Source organism: Capra hircus, unplaced genomic scaffold (assembly GCF_001704415.2).
Source record: "Capra hircus breed San Clemente unplaced genomic scaffold, ASM170441v1, whole genome shotgun sequence".
Classification (NCBI taxonomy): Eukaryota; Metazoa; Chordata; class Mammalia; order Artiodactyla; family Bovidae; genus Capra; species Capra hircus.
Genome location: NW_017189592.1, coordinates 15,663 through 39,721, shown reverse-complemented (window position 1 = coordinate 39,721; position 24,059 = coordinate 15,663). Strand labels below are relative to the sequence as shown.

General features: G+C 44.2%; 1 protein-coding gene across 1 annotated transcript; it reads right to left on the bottom strand.

Moving 5' to 3' along the window:
* Positions 1-7,915: 7,915 nt before the first annotated feature.
* On the bottom strand, positions 7,916-23,260 carry LOC102172622 (patched domain-containing protein 3-like). The gene is made up of 4 exons (XM_018044529.1): positions 22,247-23,260; positions 21,044-21,165; positions 11,920-12,065; positions 7,916-9,420 (listed from the first exon to the last, which is right to left on the bottom strand). The coding sequence occupies exons 1-4, from the start codon at positions 23,258-23,260 to the stop codon at positions 7,916-7,918; spliced, it is 2,787 nt and encodes a 928-aa protein (XP_017900018.1).
* Positions 23,261-24,059: the final 799 nt, after the last annotated feature.

The following is a 24,059-nucleotide window of genomic DNA, read 5'->3' as shown; positions in this document are numbered from 1 at the left end:
TCTGGCTTCTCTCCACCACTGCTCTTTCTGTAGCTGCGCCAACCCACTCCTTGAGGCCCCAGAGGCTGTGACCCCAGTGCTGATGGCTTACAGCAAAGGACCCTCTCAGACTGACAGCCACATCCTTGCCCCACCTCTGATTCAGCTTCACTTCCTGCTCTGGGCTCCCTTCTGGTTAGGATTCCCACTCAGCTCAGGGTCCCCTCAGGACCACCTCTAGAGAGAAAAGCCTCATTTCCAGGGAGGAAAGGCCATGTTCTCACACAGGACAGAAGGTCAGAAAGGAACTGATGGACAGAGCACCCACCTCCTCTTACCCGACGGTTTTCTGGAAAAATTCGAAGTGAGTCTGTTTGAACCTGGGCTGGAGCTGCATTGTTGGGCACATAGCGACCTTGAGGCAGGAGATAGGGTAAAGCAATCTGAGATTGATTCTGCGTGGACTAAAACGGCAGATGAGAATAGTGGGGCAATTAAGGGAGGAGGCTGGGCCCTGCCCAGACCGCGTATTTCTTTCTCAGGAGACCTCGCTGACCACGCATGTGCAGAAAGGCTCCCAGGAAGTCACAAGGGGAGAGACGTCAAGGGATGCCCCACCCACAGGCCTTAGCAGTAGAGTCTGTCTTGGCTAAGAGATGCATGCACACACATGGGAGGACCCTGAGATATGCCCGTTATAGGCTGTGAGCCAGGGAAATGATTGGCCAAAGGGAATCCAGAGACACGCCCCACAAAAGTAGCTCAAGTTGCCGCAGGGGGAGAACTCAGCCCTCTCTCTCTGGATCCATCCGTGTGTGTGTCCACACGCGACATGCTGGTTTTCCTCCTGACGAGCACTCTCCTTGCTTTGCTTCTTTCCATCTTCGTGGAGGTTCTTTCCCGCAGAGCAGAAGGGCCAGGGCTCTCGTCCTTGCCCACTGATCTCGGGTCAGAGCTCGGTGCTCTCACTGCTGTGGCCTGGCCTCAGTCTCTGCCTGGGAACCCAAGCCCCGCTTCAAGCCACTGTAGGCCAAGGCCACCCGAGATCAGCCTAACTCAGCCCAAATTTGTCCCTGGCTCTCATCCTTTCAGGATACACTTAACACAAGACACTCTTCTTCAAGGCAAATGAAATGAGTGCTGTCCTACATGGCTCACGGTTTACTGGGAGAATTTGGCTTGTTCACGGACACACACACACACCACCCTCCTCACACACAAGGCATAGATATTTCATGTGTTCTAAAAAGGCAGCTTTTACCTTTGGGGAGATAACCCAGAAGCATGGTTCTCAGGTAAGGCTTTGGGGAACCTGGTAGACTTAGTTATTTTTATTCTTCAACAACAGACAGAACATTCTCCTTGTAAAAAGTTAGAAGCAAATGCATAGAATGAATAGTGAAAGAAAAGAAAAGAACCCAAAACTCAACCCTAAAACTTCGTTCTGTCTCGCCCTCTTCTACGTAAATTTGAAAAGTGGGTGCTTATCACTACAAACTGTTTTCTTTGCATTTGCAGGCATATCAAAATATATGCAAGTGTATCTTTTTCATGAATATTACTGCACTGCCTCAGGGTGCAGAATACATTTTTCACCAAATATGTCAAAGGATCTTAACATCTGTATGTAGACTTCTGTATGTAGATTTATCTTATTCTTTTGAATTGCTTTATAATTTTCCAGTGTATGGCTGAAACATAAATTAACCATAACCTTGCTGAAGCTGAAGCTCCAATACTTTGGCCACCTAATATGAAGAACCAACTCACTGGAAAAGACTCTGATGCTGGGAAAGATTGAAAGCAGGATGAAAAGGGAACAATGAGGATGAGGTGGTTGGATGGCATCACTGACTCGATAGACATGCATGAATCTGAACAAATTCCAGGAGATGGGGAAGGACAGGGAAGCCTGGCATGATGCGGTCCATGGGGTCACAAAGAGTCAGACACGACTTAGCAACTGAGCCACTACTGACAGATCTGGGGTTGGTTAGTGTGTTGCTGATATAGACAGTGCCAAGTGAGTGAATGTCTTTGCTTGGAACATAATAACTGTATTTGTGAGTTTTTTTTTTAGAAAGGGACTTAGTATGTCAAAGGATATCCTCATTAAAATTTTCAGAACTACTGAAAGTTAAGATCGATAGTGGTGGCATCAATTTCCACCCTCGAAAATAGTGCATGGTGTTCTGTTTTGCCACAGCCTGTCTCAGAAAGCCACTAAAGCACTCCATGCCATCAGCATCTTATTCTGATTTAATTCTTTTAACTTGTTGCTTAGACTAACCAAATGTCTCTTTGGGATGTAGAAACTACAGTCCTATATCTTTTATTGGTTTCCTTTTTTGGACGGTTACAATTTTCTTCTCGACTTTTTCCTGTGTGTTGAGGGCTCCCTTGTCTAACCTCTTTTTCCTAGTTGCTATGGCTTAAGTTTGTGATTGAATCAACTAATTTTTTTTTTTTTCCTCATGGATTCAGGACTTTGTGTCATGGCAGACAGATCTTTTTCTTTCTGAGATTATAATTATCTACCTTTTTACACTTAAATATTGATCCATCTGGAAACTTAAAGTAATGTAAAGAGGTTAAAAATCAATAATATTGAATGCTTGCTTCAAACAAAAATTGTGCCCCCCTTCCATAATATGGAATTTAATGGAAATATGGCTGCCCAATCAAGGACTGCATTTTCTAATTCCTTTGACTTACACGTGTGGCCATGTGGCCAGTAGTCAATACAAAATGTACACGGGGGTGACGTGTGTCACCTGTAGGCCAAGACCTTAAGAAGTTCTCTGTCCCATCGCCATCTGGACTCCGGCAACAGAAGAGGCCGTTTGGATGCGACGCCAGAAGCTGGCAGGACCCTGAGTCCCTGACTTACAGGGGTCAAGACAGCCACTCACTGACCAGGAGGGAACACCAACAGTGACTGGTACACGAGTGAGAATCAGACTCTCGTTGTGATGAGCCATAAGGGTTGGGGATTATTTATTAAAGTGGCCAGTGTGGCTTCAGTAACACGGAATCCAGACAGGAGCTGACGGCCCCTCAGCACTTGTGTCTGAGCACACTTCATTGTACTCAGTGAGCACTCTGCCCGCGGTCACTGAGCAGGACATGTTAGTTGCACACTGTGTGTGAAGGGTCGGGAAGGGGGTGTCTGAGCACACTTGGCTGTATTCAGTGAGCCCTCTGCCCGCGGTCACTGAGCAGGACATGGTAGCTCCATACTGTGTGTAAAGGGCCGGGAAGGGGTGTGGTAACTGCACCTTAAAGTGAAGATTCTATTTCGTGCACGCGTGTCAGCTGCATCACCTGACTGGACCGCGGAAAACTCTGAACATAAACAGCAGTGGTGTATGAAACCAGTCCTGGCTCATTTTAACTCATCTCTTAATAAGACGACTTCATTTAAAGTAAGGCGTCCAGTGCAAACTTAAGGCAGGTGGTATGCCGGGATGACAGCAGGAGCCAGTTCTGGCTGCTGGAGACAGAACTCATGGTTGTGCAGGGAGGTTATCAATGACCTCTATTAAGGGAGATGGGCTTCATCTGTGAATGTGAACGGATAACCCAAGATCACATCTGGAGGAATACACGAAGAAGGAGGAGACGAGCTAATAAAACACCCAAAGTGACTGAACAACAAATATTTGGCAATTAGGTTGAGACTGAATTAAAAATATTCAGGCCTGATAGTATACAGTTGTTTCTCTTAGCTGCCCAGTATCAGACAAAGTGTGCAAATGCTTGATTCTTCGTGGAACTGCTTTGAAAATCAAGCTGTTGCCCTGCAAAGTTATTGAGCTAGTTTGTAAAACTGACTAGTTTCTGAATAGAGTCCTCTGCTCTTTTCTGTTGCAATTTGTTCAAAATCAGTATGAATAATCAAAATGTTTGGTGAAGGGAACACCATAGAATCATAAAGTATTGAAGACTTTAGCAAAATGGAATTCCTGGAAACATGGAATATAAACAGGAAGTAATTGAACTCGTCGCTGCAGAAGTGAGGGACGAAAATGGCAAAATCAAATAAGAGGAGTGCAGTGACCCGCCTGAGCTTCCATGACTGTGGTTTGAAATTTCATAACTTGTGAGAACAATTTTTGAATGAGCTTCCATTTGAGGGTAAGTTTACATTCTGTAATGAACAGAATGAAGCTGAAAAGCCCTATTATTTTGTGACACCTCTGTTTTGTTTGGCAAAGTGTTTAAGACAATCAGAAATGGAGACTACCCTGTTGAGGAGCTCTGTGTTATAAAATATTCATCTAAGGATGAGTCTTAATGGAATAAAATGATATGATGAAAATATTTGGACTGAAATATTTGAACATTTCCATACACAAAAGCATAATTATGTACCTCCACTGAGAATTTTCCTGAGCTTACCAGGCATCTCAACATATGTAGAAAGAGTTAATTTTTTCAACAAAATATGGGCTACAGAGAAGAGTTTTTTGAAAGTGTCAATAAATTTCAATTTATTAATGATAAAATGCAATCTTGGGGACTATTATCATTTTATGACAACTGAAAATAATGGGAACACGTTTATAATTAAAGTCACCGAAGGAAAGGGGAGAGACAACGTGGCAGAAAAACATTTGAAGAAATAAAGGCTAAAGTGTTTCCAAACATGATGGAAAATATCAAGCCACAGGCCCTGAGTGCTTAAAGATATCTAAGAAGATTGAATAGAAAAAAAACACACACACATATAATCTCATCATACTAAAATTGCTGAAAAGCAGTAATAAAAAATATTAAATGAATATAGAGGGGAAAAGGCATATTCCGTAGAGAAGCTCGATGAGAAAGTGGAGACCGAGCCCAGCAGCGCCGCCTCAGGCAGACGACGCAACGGCGCCCTTAAAGTGTTGGGAGAAAAGCGCCTTCTCGGCTTGGAAACCTGCGTCCGCTTAAACCATTCTTCAAAAATGGAGAGAAAATAAAGGTACTGTTCAATTCATGGTCAAAGAAGAAATCACAAGGGAAATAGGAGCTTATTTTGGAGTGAACGATAATGAACATCTCTCATAAAAAAATTTTTGTGGATACAGTTAAAATAGTAGCTAGAAGGAAGTTTTTAACCAATTGGAAAAATGGCAAATTCCTTACAAAACAAACATACCAAAATTGACCCAGGAAGAAAAATAAATTTTAATGGCCTTCAATTTGTTAAAGAAAGTGAATCTGAAATAAAAGCCCTTCTCAGAAAAACTCCACACCCAAAGACTTCACTAGTGAATTCTACCGAACATTTGATAAGAAATGAAAACATGATGTCAACCATTCATCATACATTTCAGAAGACGGAAGAGGAAGAGCATTTATCGGTTGTTTCCTGAGGGTCGTATGACCCTGACACCACGGCCTGAGAAAGGCATTACAGAAAAGGGATTGTAGACCAACATGCCTCCTGAGCGCAGGGACAGACATCACCGACAAAACACCAACAAAAGCAGCAATCTACGAAGACAGTGACCTGCCGTGACCAAGTGCGAGGCAGTCTAGGGGTGCAGGGTCAGAATAAAATGGTTCCATGTTATTCTAGGGGTGCAGGGTCAGTATGAAATGACTTCATGTAAGTCGATTTGAAAACATCACGGACAAAACACCAACAAAAGCAGCAATCTACGAAGACAGTTACCTGCCGTGACCAGACGTGAGTTAGGGTTAGGGGTGCAGGGTCAGCATAAAATGGTTCCATGTTATTCTAGGGGTGCAGGGTCAGTATGAAACGGCTCCATGTTATTCTAGGGGTGCAGGGTCAGTATAAAAGGGTTCCATGTAAGTCGAATTGAAAGAGTCACTCAGTGTGAGTTGTCACATTCCACAGACTAAAATAGAAAAATAGACACGATAATCTCAGTTGACAGACAGAAATTGGACAAAATTTAGTACCCATTCCTGTTAAAACATGCCAGAAAACTAGAAGTAGAAAGGGGCTTCCATCATCTGAGAGAAGATGGCGATGAAAAGCTTCCAGGCCATCGTTATACCTGATGAAATACTGATTGCATTCCGTATGAAGCTGACAGCAAGGCAATGAGGCCACTATGCTTTCCTAGATTTTCCTGGGTGTTTTAAGCCTGTACAATAAGGTAAGTAAGAGATAGAGTTTATGTAGGGAGAAATAAAATGGTCTTTATGTGATCCTGACATAACTGCATAGATTAAAAAATACTGAAAAAACTACAAAAATCCACATGAATAAGTGAACCTAAAAAGATTACACATAATAAGGTAGGTATACCGAAACCAATTGTATTTTTATGTACTAGTGAAAAAAAAATGAAAAAGCGGTTCAAAGTATTTACAGTGCTAAAAAATTAATATGTTTATAAAGTGAATCCATGTGTATCTATAAGATACTTCTGGAACACATGAAATAAGATAATAGGTAAGAGACAAACCATGTTCACAGATTGGAGGATTTCATATCGCTAATATATCTGTTTTCCCCAAAAGACTTACCATGACCCAGTTATGATCCCAGAAACCTTTTTTATTTTTTGATACAAGGACAAGTGATTCTAAAATTAGTATCTAAATGCAAAGAGCCTATAACAGCCGAAATAATTCAGGAAAGAGGGAAAGTGCTGGTAACTTAGCCAATTTCCATGATTAATGTGAAGCTTCAATATGATTGATACAGTGTGGTATCCATTTTATTACAGAAAAACAGATAATAGAGCCACACATAAACTGTCACTTGGTTCTCTGACAGAGGTGCCAAGTTAGTCCCTCTGGTGAAAGGACAGTCTTCTCACTGAAGATGCTGGGAAACTGGATAGCTGTAATGGGAAGAAAACGAGCCTCTGCCCATGCTCCCCACAAACAGAGGTCTGTGATTCATATGTGATATAATATAGAATGTAAATATAAAACTATTTGCTTTGAGAAGAAAATATAGATGATTTTTTGTAATCTTGGATTAGGCAAAGATTTCTCAGAAAATACTAACCATAAAAAAAGAGATAAATTTGATGCCAAGACTTTAAAAACTTCTGTTCATCAAAATACACCATTAAGAGAATGCATAGAAAAACCCCAGACTAGGAGAATAAATAATAGTGACACTTTACACAATAATGCATATGAGAAGTACAATGAAAATAGTATTTCATTTTAGAGTATGATACATTAAATATCTGAATTCCAGGCATAAACTACTAATGATGAAATGAAAGGACAAATAATTGGAAAGTTATGCTTGATTGTATAGACTATAATAAAGATGAAAACACTTCTTAATTTAGTAAAAATATTTTAATGTGAGACATTAATTTTTCTCAGGATATTTTAAATAACATTTAAAAACAGTATTTACAAGCCAAGGAAACATGCCTTTGTTTTTAGTTTATTGACTATTCTTAATAGTGCATTTTCATCAGATTGGATTGGGCCAATCAGGAATTCTATAATTGGTCTTTGATTTGTTAGTGGCTATTCAAAGGCTATGGTTTTTCCAGTGGTCATGTGTGGATGTGAGAGTTGGACTCTGAAGAAGGCTGAGTGCCAAAGAACTGATGCTTTTGAACTGTGGTGCTGGAGAAGACTCTTGAGAGTCCCTTGGACTGCAAAGAGATCCAACCAGTCCATTCTGAAGGAGATTAGCCCTGGGATTTCTTTGGAAGGACTGATGTTGAAGCTGAAACTCCAGTACTTTGGCCACCTCATGCGAAGAGTTGACTCATTGGAAAAGACTCTGATGCTGGGAGGGATTGGGGGCAGGAGGAGAAGGGGGCGACAGAGGATGAGATGGCTGGATGGCATCACGGACTCGACGGACGTGAGTCTGAGTGAACTCCGGGAGTTGGTGATGGACAGGGAGGCCTGGCGTGCTGCGATTCATGGGGTCGCAAAGAGTCGGACACGACTGAGTGACTGAACCGACTGACTGACCAATTTAAAGTAACTTTCAAAAAAAGGTTAAGAATACTGGGATAAAAATTAGACCATGAGCAGCTCCAAATACCATCACAAGAAACATAATCTTGAAAAACGTCCTGAAGATGTACGCTTTAGCCGCAGACAGGACACACACCCCTATTATTGTTGAAACCGCACTTTGTAGCACAGGGTACCCTAACAGGTACAGCGCCTCAATGGCTTTGTGGTTTGCTGAGGGCTCTGCACTGGAGACAAATGCATAGGAAATGTGAGCAGCAAAGTCAAAAGAAAACCCTATACAGATGACAAGATTAATCATGGATATGGAGTCAAGGTTGACATTCCAGAAGGCCATAAAACCCGTGACGCCCACAATCACAGAAGCAATAGCGAAAGTTACCCACAAAGAGCACAGGGGATGAGGAATTAGTAATAAGGAAACGATGAACATAGCTGCTGACGCAACAGCCACATTCCGAACAGTGTTTTCTACTATTGCAGAAAACTGGTCAAAATATATGAATGCGGGGTTGTACACCATCAGGGGCACGGCGCACTTCTCAGCCATGTCTCGGAACTGGAGTAACATCAGCTTCTTATTGGTTGAAGAAGAAATGCCCATGCTTTGAATGAAGGCCCGGGAACAAACGATCTCCTGTGACGATGTTATGTTAATATCATATGCAAAAAGTGGAAATTCCATTAAGAAAGTGGGAATAGTGCTTAGAAACACGGTCTTATCATTTACATCCTGACGGAGGTTTTCCATGTAATTTACATATTCTCGTAACCAAAACTCTGTCAGGTTCTCATCTACATACTCACTGTTTTCAAAGTCCGCCAGACATTTCTCCAGTCTTTGCCTCGCATCTTTATCCCAGTAGTCAAGAACCCCAGTAACGATTACCATAACCCTGGGGCCATAAGTGGAAAAATGTTCATCTTCTACATTAAAATATGGTGTGATGTAGGAGTCGTCACTTGCCAAGTTTCGGAGGTCTAAACCTTCCTCCACTCGGAAACACCCATATATACTAGTTATGATGTACGAAACGTATAGGAGCACTACAAAAATCTTGGACTTGGTGCTTGTGAGCAAAGGACCAAAATAGTCTCTAAAGAACAGATTCATTGGATGGATGTTGGCTTTCCATCCATCCTGGAGGGAACTACCTGGGAGGCAGCAGGACTTTTTAAACGAGGAACAGTTTTGGCCAGGCGTTCCTGGCTTCTCCAGCCAGCGCAGACAGACCTCTTCTCTCTTCCCGTCCAGGGCCATGCACGCCCCGAAGCAGGTGATGCTGTAGAAGTAGCAGAAGAGCAGGGTGGTCCCCGTGTAGATGCAGAAGTACTGCACGGACCGGAAGGAGGACATGACTCCTGTGTAGAAGGCCAGGACGTTGGTGAGCGTGGTGATCGTAATGGACACTGCCACTTGTGAGTAGGCATCAGACATCCGCTCGCTTACGCTGTCCGCAAGGCTGGTCTTCTGCCAGGCAGAAATCATGATAAACATGTCATCGACCCCAACACCTGTTAGAGAAAGAAACAGAGTCTTCGTACTTTTTAACATCCACTAAAGATTAACCAGACCAGCTCAAACCGCTTTCTCTGCCCGTCTCTCAAGGTCTCCTTGATACTGCGGAGTCTGTGTTTGGATCCTGCTTTCTCTGACGCCTTCTCTGGTTGCCTCTGAATCCACAACACGACTCTTCACCCCTTGCTCTGTAATAACTGCGCTCTGCACACACAGCACGGTGCACTCTACTCCTAGCCACCATTCAGGTGATTCGTGAAGAGTCAGGAAACCCGGCTGCCTGCGTGTTAGGCGAAGCAGTGTTAGCCACGCATCCCTGGTTCCATCAGAACATTCGAGGGACCATTTTCTCTCATAAACCATTTTACTCTAAGGCACTAATACTGAGTTAGCATCCCGTTGTTTAAAACATGAGCTGGATTTATCTGTTCTCCAGTTAGCATCTAGCTGTCAATGTGGTATGATTTTAAAGGCACCCCATAGTTTGTACACACACACACACACACACACACACACACACAGATACATACACATGTAGTTTCCGTTAGTCTGGTTCTGATACCCAGAACGCTGTCATTCAAACTTCACTTGCCCAGGTTAAGGCATTATGTCAGTAAAGTGCAGGCACTCTTGAGATCAGAACTATGCACCAGAGCAAACCGTAAGGATCCTTTACATAGTAAGTGAATGCTAAAGTAACCAGCCTCTCTCACAGTGACGTTTCCGGACTGATCTGGAATAAAGAGGCCAGGAGTGCATTTGAGGACTCTGAAGAGGTCGCAGAAGTTTAGGAGAGGAGGGCTGCAGAGGAGGAAGGGGGTACCAGGCCGCCTGAGCACGCTGCAGATGAACTTCACTGCCCTCAAGCTGCCTACCGCTTTCACGCCTATACACCTGTTTCCGTGTGTACTGACACAAAACCAATACTTGGCACTGAATGCTGATTGAGTTTAATACCAGCCTTGGAAGATCTTCACAGACCACATGGGAAGGCACTGGGAACTGCACTTTGCCTCTAACTCGGATGCTCTGTGTGTTTGGTCTGGCAGAAGGCCTGCAGCGACGCAGGCTTGTGCAGTCCGTCACAAACTGCATCCTGACATGCCCCCACAGCCAGCTTTCTGGATTTCGCTTGCATTCAGCTGGATGAAGGGCAAGAATCCGAAGTACTAAGGCCCACAAATAAACTCACTGACATGGAACAGGTATTTAAAAACCGGCTGTATTATTTATGGAACTTGGTTCAGAAACTGTCCTCACACATTTCTTGAGCTACTGAAATCACAGCCCCCCCTCCCCACCACATGCAGCCCTACACTCACCTGTCTAGGTATATACAGATAATATGAAGGTGTTGATATCAAATCAGTTGTCTACACATCAGCTGCTTATGGCTGTGGGGACACTGAGTGTGTAAGCGTGAGTGTGTGCTAGGAAGGCACACATCCAGTGCACAGTTCCTCCCCTATCTCCCCTAGGAAACCAATTATTAATTCTTCCAAGTTGCTTACCACCCAAAATAGAAAGATATCTGCCTTCTTATACTTATTGTAAAATAAATCCTGAAAGTACAGGCAAATACAAAGAAAACCTTTAAACAACTGTAATTCTGTCAAGGATAATCCTTGCTAACATTTTAAGTATTATCTATCCGAATTTGCTCTATACAAATATATATGCACATTTGTGTATCTCTCTGTTTTAAACATCTTGTCTCATAACCAGCATTTTCCATTTAACACTTTATATCTGCCTCTTTTGAAAGACTGAATCGGATTCCAGAACTTTAGTGTGGTCTGAGCAGACCGATCCCATGTTGATAAAGGATCAGTTTGTTTCTCTTTTTCCCTGTTCTAAATCACACTAAAACGAACATGCTCATTTATTTTGTGAAAACCCATCCAATGACTAGGACAAACTCCCAGAAGTGGAGTTGGCATGTCAAAGGGACTCCATCAAAAAATTTTAAGCCTTTTGATTTGTTGCAAAGTTACATCTTAAAAGTGTACCAATTTACAAATCTCCCTCAGCAGAATATGAGAGAGTTCACTTGCATACAACCTCCCCCAAACCTTCAATCTTGCTATAATGTTCATTAATCTAATAAGAGACAAAGTATCTCACTTTTGGTTTAACTTGCATCCCTTGATGTGATTACACAAGGTCAAATATTTCTTTCTTACATTTTCAATGATCAGCATTTTGGATTCTGTGTGTGTGTGTGTGTGTGTGTGTGTGTGTGTGTGTGTGTGTGTGTGTGTGTGTGAAATGCCTGTTCGTGTCCCTGGTCTGTGTGTCTCCATTTGGGGTACCAGATTTTTCCAACTCTAAAGGCATATAATTCCATTGCGTTTTCTTTCTCTCCTGATCCCTCATTTTGGGTCTGTAGAGTCACCTGCATGTAACTATTCTGCCTGATCTAACACAGCGCCCTTCCTTTCCCACCCCGCACCCCCACATGCCCAATGTGCAGCCTCGCGCTTCGTTTTACTCACCGAGGATAAGAAACGGTGAATTCGCGACTATGAGCACAAAGGGCACCCCGACGTACAACATCAGGCCGAAGCTGCTCACCACGGCCAGGCCGGCGGAGACGACTCCAAAGACCGCGACCCACATTTTGTTCCATACACAGTCACACCTGTGAGTTTGGAGGGAAAAGTCATGGAACTTGAGTGGCAGCTTCCATACTGAAAGTCCAGCAATTTGTAACATTCTTGACTCGGACTCCTCTTCAGAGCCCTCTTGGACAATAATCCCCATAGCTGTCTGCTAGAGAACTTTAATTTCCAGACACTAGCCCCGACCAACTGAACAAAAACAAAGGGCGATGAGGGGTGGGGGGTGGGGTGGGGACAGGAAAGTTGGGAATCTGTACTTTTACCAAACTATACTGGTTGATTCTTATGCAGCGAGCCAAGCATGAATCCACCGACTGGCCTTTCAGAACTGCAAAAAGATACTAAAACATTGCAAATAGGTAATTCCATTCTGATCTCTACAGGCGTGTGAGTAGAAGCAAGCAGGATGAAAGCGCCCACGCCGAGGTATCTTCTCACCCACTTACGACTCCCATTAGCCATAAACACAGTCCCAAATACCTCCTGTATGTCAGAGCTGGTTTAATGTATATTGTGGCTAACAGAAAGAATGAAAGCCTCCTTCTGAAAGCTGTTCATGTTCTTCTCTCCTAAAGAAGTGTGCTCTGGAAAGCCTCCTTCCTAAAGTTTTCACATTCTCCTCTGCTAAAGAAGTGTGCTCTGGAAAGCCTCCTTCTGAAAGTTTTTCATGTTCTTCTCTGCTAAAGAAGTGTGCTCTGGGAAAGCCTCCTTCCTAAAGTTTTCATGTTCTCCTCTGCTAAATAAGTGTACTCTGGGAAAGCCTCCTTCCTAAAGTTTTCATGTTCTCCTCTGCTAAATAAGTGTGCTCTGGGAAAGCCTCCTTCCTAAATTTTTCACATTCTCCTCTGCTAAAGAAGTGTGCTCTGGAAAGCCTCCTTCTGAAAGTTTTTCACGTTCTCCTCTGCTAAAGAAGTGTGCTCTGGGAAAGCCTCCTTCTTAAAGTGTTCACGTTCTCCTCTGCTAAAGAAGTGTGCTCTGGGAAAGCCTCCTTCTTAAAGTGTTCACGTTCTCCTCTGCTAAAGAAGTGTGCTCTGGGAAAGAGGCTGTGTGTGTGTGTGTGTGCTCAGTCAATTCAGTTGTGTCTGACTGCTTGTGGCCCTGTGGACTGTAGCCCACTAGGCTCCTCTGTCCACGGGAGTCTCCAGGCAAGAACAGTGGAGTAGGTCGCCATGCCTTCCCTCTAGGGGATCTTCCCCACCCAGGGATCAAACCTATGTTTCCTGAGTCTCTTGCATTGCAGGCAGATTCTTTACCACTGAGCCACCGGGGAAGCCCCAGAAAAGTGGCTGCTGCTGCTGCTAAGCCGTGTCAGTCTGTCCGACTCTGTGCGACCCCATAGACGGCAGCCCACGAGGCTCTTCCGTCCATGGGATTTTCCAGGCAAGAGTATTGGAGTGGGTTGCTATTGCCTTCTCCAAGAAAAGTGGTTACTAATTGCAAAAAAAAAAAAAAAAAGTAATATATACTCCAGTTTGAATAACACAACTTATGTCTATTTCTTGGTTGGACCAACAAAAATGCGGATATAGATGCAGCATTTTAAAAAGACTGGATTTAACACTTTAACTCCCCAACAACCACAACTTAACATTTTAAAGTACTGACGACAATCTCTAGGTTTCTGTTCTACTTCATTGCCAACTGCGTCAAAACAAATGACTGATAGCTGCCTCTAGAAACGTTTAGTAGGAGAGAGAAACAGTTTGGTTCGAAGGCTAGGAAAGTCAACTATGGAAATGGAGCTGCTGATTCCCAAAGAGCAAGACTATAACTGAAGACCTTATTCATGCAAGGCCACATTAAAATAACCAAACTTTCTTATTAAAACAACTATGTGTGCCTGTATTTCACTTTTTCTCAAACTGCTGGTGCTATCTGTTAAACTCAGGGCCCCAAATCAACATAGATACAGGCACCAAAACAAAAGCATTTTGTTTTGATCACAAAACAAGATTTGATTACAACCAACACTTTCTTGTGGACTTCTCTACAGCTCAGATGGCAAAGAATTTGCCTGCAATGCAGGAGATCTGGGTTCAATCCCGGGGTCAGGAAGATCTCCTGGAGAAGGAAATGGCAAGCCACTCCAGTATTCTTGCCTGGAGAATCCCATGGACAGGGAGGCCTGGTGGGTACAGACCCTGGGTCACAAAGAGTCAGACACGATTAAGTGACTAACATCACACAATACTTGAAGAAAGAAACCAACAATACTGGTTTACAAGAGTTTAAGATAAAAATAACACAAATGAACCTTGAAATCAGAAAGGCCAACAGGATAAAGGCTACGTATGACACGCTCAGCCCTGTCTCCTCTTTCTGGTTTCTGGACTGTTGGCATGCACCTTTCAGAGGGTGGAGGGAGTGGAGCACATTATTGGCTAGAGTGGCTTGACCTCGGCTAGTCGCCGTGTCGGCTGTCTAAATGATCCTCATTTCAGTGTCCAACAGGCAGCAGAAGCTGTGAGCGCAGAGCGCCGGTGAGCACAGCTCTCTGGTCTCCAGGAAGGGCTTTGGTTGAGCAGCGTATCCGAGTGACTTAGAGAGTCTCAGAACTTTAGACTCCTGCAGTCTGGACACACAGCTCTGCAGACTCTGATCTACAGTTTGTAGGGAAGTTGCAGAATCCACGTGTCTAAACATTTCTTCATGTGATTCCAGTGCTCAGGCTGACTTGGGAATCACTGGCAGCAAAGTGACCAATCGAAACAGCTCACTAGCCACACATTAAAGATGGCGTGAGGCAGGAGGTCCCTGGCGGCACAATGGCTAGGACACCTCAGCGCTTCCACTGCCAGGGCCTGGGTTTGGCCAAAAAAAAAAGGTATAAATGGATGAAAGGAAGGATAATAGCTCTAAGATACACAGAATATTAAATACCCAGACAATAGAAGTAAGTCCTTCCTTGTCAGCAATTATTTTAAATCTAAACAGATTAAACTTCCAATCAAAAAGCAGATATTGTCAGAATGGATAAAACAGCATGATTCAACTATCTGCTATTTATAAGGGATTCACTTTAGATCCAAAGACATAAATAGATTGGTAAGAGGCCTGAACTAGATTCTCCATGTGAATAGCAGCCAAAGGGGACGGGGCGCCCGCACTGATAGCGGACAGAGCAGACTGCTCTAAAAGCTGTTAGAAGCTTTGAGACGGAAGGAGTCACGCAGTCATAAACGGGCCAATTAGCCAAGACGATGTAGCAACTATGAACATGAATGGCCCTCATAACAGCGACCCAAGATATATGAAGCAAATACTAACAGTGTTATAGAGAGAAACACATAGCTCTACTATAATAGTTGGAAAGTTCAATACCTCCCTTTCAATAATGGGTAAACATCTAGGCAGCAGATAATCTATAAGGAAAATGAAAACATACAAAATACCATAAAACTTACGAGGTGTAGTGACACCAGTGCCCAGAGGCAAGTTTATGCTGCATTAAAAACAGAGAAAAGACCTCAAACCACTTTGTGGATTTAGACCCTTGTGGAGCCAGAAAAAGAGGAGAAGACCCAACACGGAGCTGACAGGAGGGGTAAAATAAGAACATGGTAAAAGTAATCGAGAATAGGGAAATTCAGACCCTTGTGGAGCCAGAAAAGGAAGAGAAGACCCAATACGGAGCTAACAGGAGGGGTAAAATAAGAACATGGTAAATACACTGGAGAAGGAAATGGCACCCACTCCAGTGTTCTTGCCTGGAGAATCCCAGGGACAGGGGAGCCTGGTGGGCTGCCGTCTATGGGGTCGCACAGAGTCGGACACGACTGAAGTGACTTAGCAGCAGCAGCAGAGAAAACTAGCAAAGCCAAAAGTTGGTTATCAAAAAAAAAAAAATCAACAAAATGGAAAGACATTTATTTAGAGTGATAAAGGGGAAAAATACAAATAACTAAATGAGACATGAAAATGGGGAGTTCACTACTGCATTTACAGAAACAGAAAGGATTTAAGACATTACTATAAGCAACCTATGCCAAGAAACTGGATAACCTAGATAAAATACACAAATTCCCAGAAATACACAAAGACCTAGCTGACTCAAGATGAAACTCTCCACAGAACACGTAAAAGGACTGACGCATAGTCAAGAACCGCACCTCACCTGCAAAATAAAGTCCAGGCTTGATGGCTTCACTAGTGCATTTAATCAAATATGTAAAGAAGAATTAACACCAATCCTTTCAAACCCTTCCAAAAAAACTGAAAGGAAGGAAACACTTGCTAACTCTTTTGATGAGGCCATGATTACACTGATCTCAATGTCACACTAAGGTACCACAGTTCAGTTCAGTTCATTTCAGTCGCTCAGTCGTATCTGACTCTTTGCGACCCCATGAATCGCAGCACTCCAGGACTCCCTGTTCATCACCATCTTCCGGAGTTCACTCAGACTCACATCCATCGAGTCCGTGATGCCATCCAGCCATCTCATCCTCTGTTGCCCCCTTCTCCTCCTGCCCCTAATCCCTCCCAGCATCAAACTCTTTTCCAATGAGTCAACTCTTCCCATGAGGTGGCCAAAGTACTGGAGTTTCAGCTTTAGCATCATTCCTTCCAAAGAAATCCCAGGGCTGATCTCCTTTAGAATGGACTGGTTGGATCTCCTTGCAGTCCAAGGGACTCTCAAGAGTCTTCTCCAGCACCACAGTTCAAAAGCATCAATTCTTCAGCGCTCAGCCTTCTTCACAGTCCAACTCTCACATCCATACATGACCACAGGGAAAACCATAGCCTTGACTAGATGGACCTTAGTCAGCAAAGTAATATCTCTGGTTTTGAATATGCTATCTAGGTTGGTCATAACTCTTCTTCCAAGGAGTAAGTGTCTTTTAATTTCATGGCTGCAATCACCATCTGCAGTGATTTTGGAGACCCCCAAAATAAAGTCTGACACTGTTTCCACTGTTTCCCCATCTATTTCCCATGACGTGATGGGACCAGATGCCATGACCTTTGTTTTATGAATGTTGAGCTTTAAGCCAACTTTTTCACTCTCCTCTTTCACTTTCATCAAGAGGCTTTTTAGCTCCTGTTCACTTTCTGCCATAAGGGTGGTGTCATCTGCATATCCGAGGATATTGATATTTCTCCTGGCAATCTTGATTCCAGCTTGTGTTTCTTCCAGTCCAGCGTTTCTCATGATGTACTCTGCATAGAAGTTAAATAAGCAGGGTGACAATATACAGCCTTGACGTACTCCTTTTCCTATTTGGAACCAGTCTGTTGTTCCATGTCCAATTCTAACTGTTGCTTCCTGACCTGCATACAGATTTCTCAAGAGGCAGGTAAGGTGGTCTGGTATTCCCATCTCATTCAGAATTTTCCACAGTTTCTTATGATCCACACAGTAAAAGGCTTTGACATAGTCAATAAAGCAGAAATAGATGTTTTTTCTGGAACTCTCTTGCTTTTTCCATGATCCAGCGGATGTTGGCAATTTGATCTCTGGTTCATCTGCCTTTTCTAAAACCAGCTTGAACATCAGGGAGTCACGGTTCACGTATTGCTGAAGCCTGGCTTGGAGAATTTTGAGCATTATGTTACTAGCATGTGAGATGAGTGCAATTGTGTGGTAGTTTGAGCATTCTTTGGCATTGCCTTTCTTTGGGTTTGGAATGAAAACTGACCTTTTCCAGTCCTGTGGCCACTGCTGAGTTTTCCAAATTTGCTGGCATATTGAATGCAGCACTTTCACAGCATCATCTTTCAGGATTTGAAATAGCACCACTGAAATTCCATCACCTCCACTAGCTTTGTTCGTAGTGATGCTTTCTAAGGCCCACTTGGCTTCACTTTCCAAGATGTCTGGCTCTAGATTAGTGATCACATCATCATGATTATCTGGGTCATGAAGATCTTTTTTTTTTACAGTTCTTCCGTGTATTCTTGCCACCTCTTCTTAATATCTTCAGCTTCTGTTAGGTCCATACCATTTTTGTCCTTTATCGAGCCCATCTTTGCATGAAATGTTCCCTTGGTATCTCTAATTTAAGGAAGCTACAAATAATACCTCTTATTAATATAGATAAAAAAATCCTCAACAAAATTCTAGCAAACACAATTCAATAAGCATATTAAAAGAAGTATACATCATGACCATATGGGATTTACCCCAGGAATGGAAGCGTGGTTCAACACAAGAGCAACAATGTAATACAGCACAGTAACAGAACAAAGGGTAAAAAGCCATCTGAATCTCTCAAAAGGCACGGAAAAGGCACTTGACAAAACCCAATGTCTTTTCATGATAAAAACTCTTGAAAACAAGGAATGGAAGGAAAGTTCCTCAAAATTATAAAGGCAATTATGAAAACTGCAAGCTAACGTTATACTCAACGGTGAAAAAAAGAAAGCTTTCCCTCCAAGATCAGGAACAAGATAAGGAGCCACTTTCATCAGCGATATTTAAGGATGCACTAGAGGTGCTTGTCAGAGCAATTAGACAGGACTTTAAAATTAAAGGAATCAAACTGGAAAGGAAGAACTGTAACTCTCTTTTCACAGATTATATGATCCTACATATGAAAATGCCAATGAATCCAAAGGAAGCTACTAAAGTTAGTAAACAAATTCAGTAAAGCTGCAAGATGCAACACCAACACATAGGACTCAGTTGTTCCTACCCCTGTGCAATGAACAATCCCCAAAAGAAATTAAGAAAGTGATTTCATTTAGCGTTTAGAATAATGAAACACTTAGGGATACATTTAACCAAAGAAGTGAAAGTCTGGTACATGGAAAACTACAAAACATCGGTGAAAGAAACTAAAAAAGACCTGAATTAATGGAAAGACTTTCACAGTCCATGGTGGGGAAGACTTAATATTGTCAAAATGACAATCTCGCCTAAGGCGATCTACACATTGAACACAATCTCTATCAAAATCCTAACAGCTTTTATTCAGAAATGTATAGGTCAATACTCAAATTCATACGGAATTACAAGGAGTCCTGGATATTCCAGAATAACCTTAAAAAGAAAAAATAAATGGACAACTGAGATTTCCAGATTTCAAAACTTATATAGCTACAGTATTTAAATCAAAGTGGTACTAGTATATGGACAGACATATAGACCAATGGAGTAGAACTGAGCATCTAAAAATAAATCCATTTATCTATAGCCCATTGATTTTTGACAAGGATGCCAAATCCAATCAACTGGGAAAGAGCAGTCTTTTCAACAAATGGCACCTGGATGACTGGATTTCCATAGGAACAAGAATGAAGTTGGACCCCTACTTCACATCACATACGACTATGATCACAAACATCACAGCCAGAACCACGAAACTCTAGAAGGAAACGGAGAGCAGCCGCACACGCCCTCGCTTGTCAATGGGAGCTTAGATGCGACACTGAGAGCACGAGCAGAAGCGATGAGAGCAAACAAGCTGGGTTTCATCTGCACTGAAGCCTTTGTACATTGAAGGGCATTATCAAGAAAGTGGAGAGATAATCCACAGAGTGAGAGAAGATATTTGCAAATTATAGAACTTGATAAGGATTTAATATCCCAAACATATTCTCAACAACAACAGAATTCAACAACAAAAGGACAAACAGCTTCACTAAAAATGAACAAAGGTGGGAACTCCCTGGCAGTCCAGTGGTCAGAACTCCAAACGTTCACTGCCAAGGACCTGGGCCCAAGTTCAGCCTCCAGTCAGGGAAATAAGATGCTTCAAGCCTTGGGGCACAGCCAAAAAAAGGGCGAAGGGCTTGAATAGACATTTCTCCGCAGAGGATACGCCTGTGCGCGCAGTGGCTCAGCTGTCTGACTCCTCGTGACCCCTAGCCACCAAGCTCTTCTGCTCATGGAATCTTCCAGGCAAGAATACCAGAGTGGGTTCCCATTCCCTTCTCCAGGGCATCTTCCCAGCGCAGGGGTCGGAACCAAGCCTCTTGCACTTCCTGCACCAGCAGGCAGGTTCTCTACCACGGCACCATCTGGGGCGCTCCAAAGAAGACAGACAAGCAACCAGCAACCACATCAAGAAGACAGCCACGGTTAGGGTGCAGAGAAACCGGAAAACGGACACACTGTTGGTGGGATACAAAACGGTGTAGTCTCTGTGAAAAGTCGTTCGGTGGTCCTTCAAAAAGCTAATCAGTGAATTATCATACAACCCACTAATGCCACTCCTAGGGATGTACTGAAAAGAACTGGAAACAGGAGCTTAGACAGAGATTCGGGCACCATGGTTCACTGTAGTATTATTCACTAGCGTCCGAAGGTAAGAATATTCCAGTGCCATCAACAGGTAGGCAGATAAACAATCGTGGTCTATACATAAAATGGAGCATTATTCAGCCACGTAGAGGAGCTCATGCTACAGCACGGATAAGTGTTGAAAACATGGTCAGTGAGATCAGCCAGTCACAAAAGGACAGATACCGTATGATTCCACTTACACGACATCTCTAGAACAGGCAAATTCATGGAAACAGAAACTAGATTAAAAATTAGCCAAGACTTGGGGAAGACAGCAGGGAGTTATTACTTATTGGTTGCAGTGTTTGTTTGGGGCGACGGAAAATACTCATAAAGGGGTAGCTGTGACGGCTGCGCAACACTGATAGTGTGATTAACCCCACTCATCTGCACACTCAGAAACGGTTTTTGAAATGACACATTTTATGTTATAGACGTTATGCTGCTGAGTCGCTTCAGTCGTGTCCGACTCTGTGCGACCCCATAGACGGCAGCCCACCAGGCTCCCCCGTCCCTGGGATTCTCCAGGCAAGAACACTGGAGTGGGCTGCCATTTCCTGCTCCAATGCATGAAAGTGAAAAGTGTAAGTGAAGTCGCTCAGTCGTATCCGACTCTTGGCGACCCCATGGACTGCAGCCCACCGGGCTCCTCTGTCCATGGGATTCTCCAGGCAAGAGCGCTGGGGTGGGCGCCGTCGCCTTCTCCACATTATATACATTATTACAATAAAACAGTTTTTAGGGTTTAAAAAACTAATAAAATTGTTTTACCTGTAGCATGATACAATTGCAAATAATATGATTAGGAGGTAGGCCAGGTGAAACAAGGGGACCACCGTCCTGGAAGTTGCCTCAAACTCCAGTTTTCTGGAAAGTGATGAGAAGTAGACAACCTACCACAGAAACACAGTCAGGTAAATGGCACTCAGCCCTGTCACTGCATGTGAGTCACACATGACATCAGAACACAACAACGTATTAATTCAAGCATTAAAACCCAGTGAAAAATCAAAATATATGGATTATGATTTTAGAATAAAGAAAGTAATAAAGATTTGCTTCTTGCCACAAAGATTTGCTTCTGGCATGCTTTTCAAAGTGTCTCTCAAAAAATCTAAAGTTTAAAACTTCTTAATACACAAAATCTGAATCTTATATAAAACTGTGAAAACATTAATAACTACAGACATTATAACTTTTTCTAAACTTCTATTCAGTCATTATCTTTTACTATTTTAATTGTACAAACATCATTTCAGACGGGCCTGGGTATTAAAAGGCTTTTCCCAGAAGATGTCTCTCATTTTCACCAGTTTTATTCACAGTATAAGGTTTGCCAGCCCCAAATTACTGAACAGCTAATATGTGCCTGTCACTATGCTATAATTTACTTTTAAAATGCTCATCTTTCTCATAAACATCATGGAACTTTTGTTTAAAGTTTTGCTTTTTGATTCCAATGAACTCCAAAGTTTAGGGGGCTCCCAGAAACAGCAAAGGCTTAAACTGAAAGTAAGAATTACAGAGAAATTTGAGCAGATAAATCAAACTAACCCTGAAGATCAACGTCTGCACTGAACAGGCCTACCCTGAGAATGTACCATCTGTGCTTTTAACCAGAATGTTACCAGGGATTTAAGATTTGTGGCATTCTTCTTTTTTTAAAGTCCTCTTTTTACTTTATTAAAAAAATTACTGTAGTATAGTTGATTTACAATGTTGTGTTAGCTTCATGTGTACAGCAAAGTGAACCAGTGAGACACACATCCACTCTTTTCCACAATCTGCTGTGGCTTTCTTCAGTGTGCTGTTTTAAGAAAGCTGGGTTATGGATGAATAAAGCAGAGCACACCTAGCTCCCAGTCAAGGGCTCTATCTGGCAATCTGGGAGTGGTGCTGCCGCGGCCTTTGTGACAGCTCCTCTTACCCCTCCCACCTTCTCCTGGCCTCCCATAAACCCCAGCCACTAGGCACCTGGATCTTCTTCAAGGCCAGACTCTTTTCAAAGCTGCCAAACTTCGTTAGGAAATGGATCGTCCACGCCTTGCTACGTTCATTTTCCTCTCCTTCACCTGTCTCCAGGTAGTACTGCAGCCGCATGGCTTTGGCCTGGAGGAGTGACTGGCTCGGCCCCAAGACAGTTCCTCCCAGGATGTTGGCCAGGGAGACGAGCTGACCGGCTGGGCTGTAGATGGGGAAGGTGATGGCTGTCAGGTTGAGGCCCTTGTTCCTCTTCCAGGCGAACAAGAGTGGGTTGGGGGGGACACAGGCGCCCTGGTTCTTGGCGCACACCTCGCTGTAGGGGATCTGGGTTCCGTTGTCCTGGGTCACAGTCAGAGCCTGCACGGCGTCGTCCACCTTGCTGATTTCCTCTAGGATGTCCGGCTCCAGCAGGGTCTCTGTGTCGGAGACCACGAGGAGGGAGGCATAAGGGACGTCGGTGCTCTTCCTGGAGACGGAGAAGACGAGGGAGTCGTTGGCGGTGAAATGGCCCTGCACGAAGCGCCGCTCGGCCTTGGCAGGGCTCCCGATCGGCGTGTACTGCTCCTCCAGGTCTTCATCCCCGTCGCGGGGCAGGTACATCAGGCCGGTGCCCAGGACGGCCGTTAGCGCCACCGGCAGCAGCAGGAAGACCCAGGGGTGCGCGCCCACCTTCCGGCCCAGCCGCTGGAAGGCCCGCGACAGCGGCGCCTCCAGGCAGTCGGTGCGGCAGCGGGGCCGCGGGGCCCGAAGGGCCTCAGGCCGCGAGGCCGGCGGGGGCGGGGGCTCTGCGCTCGGCCCCGCCGCCCGGCCGCGCTCGGGCTCCCGGTCCTGACCCGCCGCCGAGGGCGGCTCCGGCTCCGGGCCAGGCCCTGCGGGCGGCCCGCTCTCCCCCTCCGGCCCCGGCCCCTGGGCCTCGGGCCCAGGCCCTGGTCCTGCCTCCTGCTCCGGCTCCGGCTCGGGCTCCGGCTCCGGCTCGGGCGCAACCTTCGAGGGATTCAGGCTCATTTCCAGGAAGGAAAGCCCACGTTCTCAGCGCGGCAGATCAGAAAGGAGCTGCGTACCGAGCCCGCTCTCCACCCGCCAACGGTTTCCTGAAGTTCCAGCGCGTCTGTTTGACCCCAGGCTGCTCGCGCCCCGGTGCTGAGCGGCGTCGGCGGTCACGTGGTTCCGCTGAGGTCAGTTCGCGTCCGACTGTGTGCACACCAGGCCTCCCTGTCCATCACCCACTCCCGGAGCTTACTCAAACTCATGTCCATTGAATCGGTGATGCCATCCAACCATCTCATCCTGTGTCGTCCCCTTCTCCTCCTGCCTGCAATGTTTCCCAGCGTCAAATGAGTCAGCTCGTCACATCAGGTGGCCAAAGTATTGGAGTTCAGCTTCAGCATCAGTCCTTCCAATGAATATTCAGGACTGATCTCCTTTAGGATGGACTGGTTGGATCTCCTTGCAGTCCAGGGGAGTCTCAAGAGTCTTCTCCAACACCACAGTTCAGAAGCCTCAATTCTTTGGTGCTCAGCTTTCTTTACAGTCCAACTCTCACATCCATACATGACCAGTGGAGAAACCATAGCTTTGACTAGAGGGACCTTTGTTGGCAAAGTAATGTCTCTGCTTTTTAATATGCTGTCTGGGTTGGTCATAACTTTTCTTCCAAGGAGTGAGCGTCTTTTAACTTCATGGCTGCAGTCACCATCTGCAGTGATTTTGGAGCCCCCCAAAATAAAGTCTCTCACTGTTTCCATTGTTTCCCCACCTATTTGCCATGTAGTGATGGGACCACATGCCATGCTCTAACTAGCCC